The sequence below is a fragment of the Nanorana parkeri genome, unplaced genomic scaffold (assembly GCF_000935625.1).
Source record: "Nanorana parkeri isolate BGI_ZX_2015 unplaced genomic scaffold, ASM93562v1 scaffold751, whole genome shotgun sequence".
In the NCBI taxonomy this organism is placed as follows: domain Eukaryota; kingdom Metazoa; phylum Chordata; class Amphibia; order Anura; family Dicroglossidae; genus Nanorana; species Nanorana parkeri.
The window spans coordinates 811,361-821,228 of record NW_017307019.1 but is presented as its reverse complement, the minus strand read 5'-3'; the positions used below and the strand labels follow the sequence as shown (position 1 = coordinate 821,228).

Sequence of the window (9,868 nt, the reverse complement as noted above, 5' to 3'; positions counted from 1 at the left end):
ATTGAGTTGCAGTAAGGTAAGAAATAAACATTTAGGTTTGCATTTAAAGAAGTATTGTGGCTTCCCATTTGGAAATATATGTTCTGCAGGACTTAATTATAGGTGCATCTGCACGTTTTCTTTTAGTCCCCCTGCAAAGTCCCACAAATAGCTGATGATCCTGCCAGTAAAGTGTATCTAATGCGACTTTCCACAATGAGGTGACAACAATACTGCACTGCTCCTTTATTCAAAGCAGATCTTGCCAATCTCATGTAGAATGCGCCTGGTTTGCAGGGTGGATTGTCCCTGCTGATTCACAAGCTTGTCAACCAACACCCGGTCACACCTCATCCTGCCCAATGCTTTCTGTATCGGCAGCACTGCCTCTGTTGCTGAAATCCACATACTGTAGGCTGCAGTGTCTGGGCGGCAGGACACGTGAGGCACAAATGAAGGAGCATTTGGCTCTGTCAGGGAAGGTAAAGGAAGTTTTTCTATATGTGATGAAGCATAAAGCATAACTGGATTTGAGACCTCTTCAGACCTTTATATGTACTTTAATAACATTTGTTTTATTTACATTTGTTTTATTTACAAGGAAAGAAGCAGATTTGATTAACTGATTGACACTCAGGCTAGTCATAGACAAATGATGGGGAGAAGTCAATTATTGAGGGAACAATAATTAATCAGTTTAAATTCTATGTGTTAGATGACGCATCTAACACAACTCTAAAACTCTATGTGTTAGATGAAAATCTAATTTTTATGGGTACCTTTAACTTTAAGGTCAGCCAGAACGTTTTAAATTTGGATTGAGTAGAAAAAGGATTAGAAGCCTTGTCAGGTTTTACTGCAATCCAAGGCTCTGTTTGAGAGATTTCCCCTAACTCCCTGTCCTGGGGATAGTGGTTTAATCAGATCAAATTCTATCTATCTATCTATCTATCTATCTATCTATCTATCTATAATTTGTATTTGGCAGAGTAGGGGAAGGCTGGAACCCATGTCTTCTTTTTTTCATTGCTGTCTGTGTCCTTGTTGGTTGTAGCTATTCCCTCATTTACTAATTTTCTAGTAAAACTGTGGGCACGTGGACAATAATGGACATCACCAACAGGGGTTCTAATCTGTCCGTATTCTATCCAAAACTAAAAGAAAACTTACACTTTAATACAACATTCTTAAATAATGAACCATAACACAGCAAACAAGTACTGTAGGAAATTGTTTAAATGACAAAACAGATGTCTAATAATGATTTGTCTGGCTTATTGTGTCATAAAAGGGAAGCAAGTTTGGACTTTGGTCTCTCATTTGCTTGTTTGCCTTAAAAGCACCTGTTGTGGCAGCTGTTGCCATGAAGTAGTGAGCAAACACACAGTACGTTACTAGCAAAAAGTTTTCAAATTACACACATTTTAAGAAATGCACTCTATGTAAAACATGCTTTTGTTGACAATAGACATCCTACAATGCAGCTTAAAGTACAACTGAAGCCAAAACTTTTTTGTTAGAGTGGAGAGGTACTAGAACCCCTGTTATGTTTTTATTGCTGGTACAGATATATGGAAGTGTGGAAAGAAAGCCTGTTTGGTTATTCATTTGTTTCCTCTTCCAACAGTAGTTAAGTGATGTGAATATGTGTCGGGTAGGCAGCTTCCACAATCCAAAGGACATCCACAGTGGCTGGACAAGTAAACACAGTAGATGTAGGAAATGAAAGGCCACACCAACTAAAATAGTCCAGACACTGGACTTTATTCCATTAGGGTTAAGGGACATTCAAGTAGAGAAGCCAATGCATTTTGGGGGTCCAAAACACCCCCCCTTCATCAGGGCTTAATAAAGAAATCATGTATGTGGACTACAATCCCTGCATCTTGAAAGTTGTATTGAGTTGTAATGGGAGTACTTTTTCAACAAATGGTCTTGGCAGCCAGTCCTCTGACCATATAATAAAGTTGTATATGAACAATTTTAATTAGTGTGGCTCTCTAATTTCGACATCTACTAGGTTGTTATTACTGTCTGTGTGCCCGTTAGGGAGAGTCACCTTCTTTATATGTCCTGGTGACCGTTATCACTGAAAGTAAAAATAGAAGAAAATCCCAACTTTTGGGCTGTCATCCGAACAGGAATAGAAGGGAAATCTTCCAATAGGGATGCTAGTTCTGGTGAGCCTGCTGACCACCAGGGCTTTCCCTCTCTTTGGAGGGATTTCCTCTTACTTCCTGTTGTGGCTATTGGACAGTAAGTGAAGGGAAACCTCTCCAATGGGAGATGAAAAAAAAATGCTGCAAGGGTTATAACCCTCATTTAGTCTATCCAAAACTAAAAAAAATGGCTTCATTTCTCATTTAACATTGCTAGAAGTGCAGCTTCTTGGTTTGTGACTGACCAGCTAGGGGCCTCTTTACGTTCTGGACAGCCGGCAGGCAGGTTAGTAACTCCTTGAAGCAGATCATGGCACTGGCTGCAGAGGCTGCACAGTGGCACAAGCTAAGGATATTCTTAAGAAATGCATTTAAATCTGTGCAGATGACAAACGGTTCACAGAGTGTTGTTTCGCACCGCGTTGTCCTCCTGTGCGCAAATCCATCTGTTACTTTATAGAAGGTAAAAATGAAAAGGCCCTCAATAAGTATCCTGCTTATCAGCACGATTATGTGTAATTTCGTTTGAACAGACTTTCTCCTGAGTTGAGAATGCAGCCATCCTTCCTTTACTTGGTAGGCTGAGCTACTGAAGTAGATTACACACATAGAGTGAGTAAGCAGTACCACCAGATGTAAAGAGAAAATGTTGAATGAGGAGATTGGGGAGAACTCATCAAAGCAGATTGGCCTACACAGGAGGTTTGAGGTGTTACAATGGAAGTTCTTCTCTTCCTCCTCCCATACTGTCCGATATCCAACTATTAAAATTCCAAACCGAGCACAAAAGAGTACAGCTAAGCACACACGGCCTAGTCGAGAGGCAAGAGATGAGGACCCACTCAGGAGGCAAGTGGCTGTTTCCAATTCTTGATAAGCTTCAGCAGACATAGCCATGATCGACTGCCTGTAAAAGACATATGGTAGTTGTAAGCAGGCACATTGGACAGTATTGCAAACCACTGCTATATAGATTGCATGTACTGTATGAACACTTCAGGAACCAATAGCGTTATACAAAAGTCAAATCACTCAAAACTGATGTTTTTGTTGGAAAGTAAACCACTTGACAGTTTTTTTTCTATATCTTAGAGACTGTGTTGGTGAGTTATATGCACTTGTGTCCCTGAGTCTGCTCGTCCACTATCTATGTTGGATTTTCTACTAATTATATAGTATAAAGATTGCAAAAGGAAATGATGAAACACGCAAAGGTGGGTTAGGAACACCCACACCTTCCAGGTGGACAGGAATAGAGTCTGGAATTATGGAAGAAGGAACTTGCTGTTGGATTATCTAAGACATACAAGAAGCCAGGCGCTCACGCGGCCCACTAGGATCCACTTCTAACTAAGATATTCCTTTTGGGTAGACTGGCTGTTTGATGTGATACAAAGCACATTGAAGTTATTTACAAATGAAATAAAGGTGTTTTTTTTTCAGTTGTGCATATTTGTTTATGTGACACATACAAAAAGAAAAAAAAATGATATCAATGGTTAAAAAAGATGAAAAAAAAATCAAAAGAAAAATAATAGCTAAGGCGAGGAAAGATTTATTTAAGCTTGTTTAGGGTTAACTAAGAGTTAATAAGGGCTAAATTGGAACACAATTTTTTTGTTTGTTTTTACTTGCAAGTATCCATAAAGCTACATCATATGCAGCTAAAAGGTAATTCCTTTGATCTGCATATGAAGGAACCAGTGTAAACACAATGTAACAATAATGTTGTTACATTATATTTCTTAAAGAAACTTGAAGACACAGAAGCTTGCAAGTGTCTTTTTACACAGCAGTGTCTGGGGAGTAGTGGGAAGAGGAGCAGGGCATACAGGATATAACCAAAGTATTCGATGAAGTATGCCTATCTCCACCTCAAATGGGTCCTTTTTCTTCTCTTCTGAATAGACACCTCATAGAAGCTTGCAATTAACACTTATCAATAGCAGGAGATATGTTTTTGATCAGAGCTGGAAATGAGGGGTGTAGTAATCACCGTGACAGCAGTAAAAGCAATGTAAGAAGTTCCCCCAAGACTGGATATTGAAGTTTCTAGTGGTGTCTGTTTCCTGTTCCTAACCGCCACCTTTCTCTATATTCTCTTTTCTTTCTTTTTCATTCATTATCTCTTCTCAAGGAAGCCGGTTCCATGTTCCCTCATGCACCGATAAGTTCCCGTATCGGGGGGGAAGTATCGGAGCATTTGGGTGAGTATGATTACTCGCCAAAATACTCAGTATCGGCACAGATACCGATACTAGTATCGGTGCATCCTTTGTCTCTACCGACAAGGCCTATCCAAGAAAGCCCTAACAATAAGGTATTGAATCCATTGCGAAGAGTCAGGCCGTGCACAGCTTTGTACAGCTTCACTGACCACTTGGTGGGTGCATGAGGGATGTGAGTGTACTCTGTGGGCTCCCTCCGGACCCCAGGCTCATGTAGAGTTACATAGACCTGCCACCCTAATTCACAGTCATACACTAGCCAGTTTGGAAGTTAGAACTTGTCAGTATGTTCTGGGGGGAAACCTGTAACGGCAACCGCCGTCGGCCCTCAGCAGGGGATCGGGGTTGCGGGTTTCCGCCGCTTCTCGGACTCGGCCTCCTGCGTCCCACTGTGGAGCGCAAGCATCCGCTTCCGGGTTCGGGGGCCGGATGCGTTCCACCGTGGGACGCGGAAGTGCGCCGCTCCGATCAGCGGCTCCTCCCCCAGCTTCTTAGCCCTATAAAAACGGCCCAGTGAGACAGTATGGCGTTCCACTATTGAGGACTGAACGTCTGCTGTCTCCTGGGACCCATCAGCTACTCTAACCTTTGCTGCCAGCTCCCATACCTTGGATGAGAGACCACAGGACCCCCAGCTCCACACCACTCCTAAAAACTGCAAGTAGTTGTGCATGCTGCACCTCCACCATACGATATAGACTGTATATCCTCTTGCCAATACCATCTCCTGCCTACATTTAGAGTACTTGGAAATTAAACATTGACTCTTGATTTGCATACTATCCTGGAGTACTGTGACATCCTTACTCAATTTTTGCTTACTTTGATATTGCTGTGTGGGATCAGGTTTATGAAGCAATAACCCTAATCAAACCTTATATTATATTATTTTTTTCTCTATATTCTCTTTTCTTTCTTTTTCATTCATTATCTCTTCTCAAGGAAGCCGGTTCCATGTTCCCTCATGCACCGATAAGTTCCCGTATCGGGGGGGAAGTATCGGAGCATTTGGGTGAGTATGATTACTCGCCAAAATACTCAGTATCGGCACAGATACCGATACTAGTATCGGTGCATCCTTTGTCTCTACCGACAAGGCCTATCCAAGAAAGCCCTAACAATAAGGTATTGAATCCATTGCGAAGAGTCAGGCCGTGCACAGCTTTGTACAGCTTCACTGACCACTTGGTGGGTGCATGAGGGATGTGAGTGTACTCTGTGGGCTCCCTCCGGACCCCAGGCTCATGTAGAGTTACATAGACCTGCCACCCTAATTCACAGTCATACACTAGCCAGTTTGGAAGTTAGAACTTGTCAGTATGTTCTGGGGGGAAACCTGTAACGGCAACCGCCGTCGGCCCTCAGCAGGGGATCGGGGTTGCGGGTTTCCGCCGCTTCTCGGACTCGGCCTCCTGCGTCCCACTGTGGAGCGCAAGCATCCGCTTCCGGGTTCGGGGGCCGGATGCGTTCCACCGTGGGACGCGGAAGTGCGCCGCTCCGATCAGCGGCTCCTCCCCCAGCTTCTTAGCCCTATAAAAACGGCCCAGTGAGACAGTATGGCGTTCCACTATTGAGGACTGAACGTCTGCTGTCTCCTGGGACCCATCAGCTACTCTAACCTTTGCTGCCAGCTCCCATACCTTGGATGAGAGACCACAGGACCCCCAGCTCCACACCACTCCTAAAAACTGCAAGTAGTTGTGCATGCTGCACCTCCACCATACGATATAGACTGTATATCCTCTTGCCAATACCATCTCCTGCCTACATTTAGAGTACTTGGAAATTAAACATTGACTCTTGATTTGCATACTATCCTGGAGTACTGTGACATCCTTACTCAATTTTTGCTTACTTTGATATTGCTGTGTGGGATCAGGTTTATGAAGCAATAACCCTAATCAAACCTTATATTATATTATTTTGGGCTGTGATGCTAGAACCCTAACTCCCCATCAAGTTTGGGAGTGAAACCAGGGATTCGTGCCTGAGAAGCCTCCGCAGTTGCGATCCACAACCTCAATCCAAAAGACAGGCGTTACAAAACCAAAACTAAAATGGAAGGCATACAATTTTTGTACGTGGAGTACATGGATACCTTTGGTACCTCTTGATTCTGACCTGGTGACAGGTAAAGACACTGCTTTGTTTCAACAACAACTACATGATCACACACATTTCATGCTATTCTATGTATCTCTTATTTTTAGTCCACTGCTGTCACTATCAACCATCTGTTTTATAAAATATATGAATGGTGGGGATGTAAAATTTTACATTTCATGGTGCTGTGTAAGAGAAGTAAGCGCACATGGTCAGCTAAAACACACATGGTTACTGCATAAATCTGATTGATAGGGTGAAATATTGTAAAATAAGAAATTACTGGGGTAAACTGGGAAAATAGAAAAAATTAAGAGGGGCTAGATAACAGGATTTAATAAGCTTGTTTTAGCCATCTATGGTGAAGCATTCATGTTAATACTTCTTTTCAGGGAATTTATACTCATTAAATAGTCTCAATGTTAATGAATTTTCTCTAACATTAGTGACTCCAACTCCAAATTTTTATTAAACATGGTCATCCTGCAGCTGAAATTTGTTTTTCTACTGTCAATGTTACAGTTCCACAGTTTGTATGAGTCCCTCCAGCTCAACGTCTTTGTTCCGAAATGATAAATGGTTGCACCCTAATTAAATCAAGTGTGTCGCACAGACGTCACACAATCACAAATATGTTTAAGCCGTATTTGTACAGCAAATGCTACAGTAATTAACAAATGCCATAGAAAGTACAAAATAATACAAACTAAAGTAACTGAATAATATCTAATTAAAGATTTAAGCTTTAAATAAAATGTATAAATAATAGGAAAACTAATAGAAAAAAACACAACTTTAATTCTATTGTAATGAAAGGGAAGGGATATATTTACTCTCATGTATTCATTTGTTCAAGTGATATTAAAGTCAGAAGGATTTTTTTTGGGGGGTGGGTTATTTTTTCGGGTTTTATATTTTTATTTTCACAAGTACATTTTTATTGTTTAAGAATTAACAAAAGCAAGTACACAGACATTGGACAAATGCTTGTGAACATCCATAAGAGGTCCAAAACAATACATTAAAGGAAATTGGGGCATGTGTGAAGGAAGCTATGTTGTTTAGGATGACTTTGCATCCAACCATTAAATAGAATGGTGCACAATAATTACTGCAGGCAGTAAATAGGCAGGATAAAGGACAATCAAGCCTCAGTAGTGCTACAAAGTTGTTGTGGCCCCTGTACACAAAGGAGGGGTGGGGAACGGGAAGGGCATTACCCAAGGAGCAATATACATTGCGGGATCGAGCATGGTAACCTATATAGAGGGTGAAGAAGTCTAAGAAGGGAAGAAGAACGAAAAGGGAAAGATTGGGTAAGGGACAGGGTAAGGAAGAAGTAGTTAGCAGTAGAGAAGAAAAGAAAGAGAGATAAAGGCGAGAGAGAAGGGTGAGGGATGCATAAGTAGAAAAGGCAAGAGAGGGGAGAAGGTCCCGTCTGGACTCCCCAGTGGAAGAGAAAAGGGGGGTGAGATCACAGAGGAGGGAGGAGTAAACATTCACAGATGAAAAGCGTCGTATGCATCTGAGTCCTTGAATAGATGCCACACTGTCCAAGTTTTTAGGTATCTGGACATGTCATCCTTACTGGAAAAGATAAGTTCCTCCATGGTCGACACCGCATCTGAGAGTGTCACTCCCGGACGGTCGGTGGATGGGGTGATTTCCAATTAAGTCAGAAGGTTTTTAAGCTATTTCAAATGCTGATTAAATCACTTACAATAGATGTCGCTTTTTGAAGTTTATACATTTTAGTTTCAGATGGTCTCCTGAGCATTGGCCTTGATATCCTGTTTTTAGTGTGATATCCTATGGAGCCACCCCTGTGTGTGCTAGTAAACTGTGTGTGTGTCTCCATAAACAAACAGGCACAGCTAGGAAAGTTATTCCTCTGCTCCTTCCTCGTCCAAGCTAGTAGATGGACAGCTGCTCTAGACTGTGCTCTCCTTTGTGATCTTGTACCGGACAGCATGTTCAGGGGAATGTGCAGAGGTGAGAGAGTTGGAGCTGTTCAGAAACATGATGACTAACTTCTTCAGCAAAAATATAAAGAAACACTTCGCTGGGCCATGTATATTTGCTTGATGTGGATTTATTCATTTTTAAAAACTTGAGAGTTTAATACTACTTTAAACCTGAGCAAATTGTAATCCAGAATGGTGAAATGCGTAAGAGGTTGGGCATGCATGGGGAGGATCTAACAGCATGTATTTGCTCCATAAATAAAGATTTTTATCTTGGGTGAAGACCCTTGGAGTGCGACTCTTTCTGATTCTGAGCAAATTTTTGTTTGCACCCAACAGTGCTAGACCGACGCCATAGAAAAAGGTGCATGACTCTGTTGCGGTCATTTTAGAGGAGTACAGAAGGCCACTAATTTCTGTGTCCTTACCCTTCGTCTCTTACTACATAAATATTTGATATAGAAAGCAATATTTTATAAATAGGAATATAAAAAATAAATATTTTATATAGGAAGCAAATTGTTATTTTATATGTGACTTTAAGGAAATATAAAATCATAACATGCAAAACCTTTATTATCACTGGCAGTGGAAATATAACATTCCATGTATCGTAAAGGTGAACTGTATTGTCAGGTAAACAGGACATTATCATGAGAAATGGTAACAGCATTGTACTAGTATGTAACTGGATCCATGCTCACCTGTGTATCCTGGATACTGTTTCTTCCTATATAAGGTTTGATGAAGCCTGTATCCCCCTGTTCTGGTGTACAATCTTGTGTCTGGTACACTTGTTGGGCATTGGCGTCTCAGCTCTTTAGACTCTGAGTCCTTCGCATTTCCTGGGCTCTGAGTGACCTGCTCTGAGTCTCTATGACACAGCTCTTCCTCTTTTCTGTCCTGAGCTTTTTGTTTATCCACAAACATTAGCTGCAGATGGGAGGGGAAAGGGTGCTAAACAGAGATCAAGAAAGGTGGAGATGTGACAGGATCTGAAGCAAGTCTCTTTTTAATGCTGATTAAAGTACAGTGATCATGGGCTGATGAAAAGACATGAAGTAGCCAATTCATGTTTCTCATTAAAATCGATAACTCCATAGGTGTTCCTATATATCAGACTATATAGGTGGCTCTGTAATAGGCACAAACACCTGGAAATAGCCACTTTAGGATCGAGTGAAGTGATTTTAGTGAACTTGATTTGGTTGCATAATTGTCAAAAATGTTGCAGATCCTGGATTCCTATGGATATAAGATATGTGAATCCTAGGTGAAAGCTGTGTGAAAATTAGATGAAAACATTTTATAAATAGACCCCCTTTGGTATTATTCATGTGCAGCACAGTCTTGCCACTCAACATGGTTGCAGTAAAAATATATTATATCTCATACATTTGGACGCGGTTGCTTTTATTCGCAGCCACATAATATA

General features: G+C 41.2%; 1 protein-coding gene across 1 annotated transcript; it reads right to left on the bottom strand.

Moving 5' to 3' along the window:
- Nucleotides 1-2,310: 2,310 nt before the first annotated feature.
- Nucleotides 2,311-9,227, bottom strand: LOC108793490 (gap junction beta-1 protein-like). The gene is made up of 2 exons (XM_018564448.1): nucleotides 9,138-9,227; nucleotides 2,311-3,045 (listed from the first exon to the last, which is right to left on the bottom strand). Exon 2 carries the CDS (start codon nucleotides 3,033-3,035, stop codon nucleotides 2,352-2,354), a length of 684 nt encoding a protein of 227 aa, XP_018419950.1. The 5' UTR covers nucleotides 3,036-3,045; nucleotides 9,138-9,227; the 3' UTR covers nucleotides 2,311-2,351.
- Between the last annotated feature and the right edge of the window lie 641 nt (nucleotides 9,228-9,868).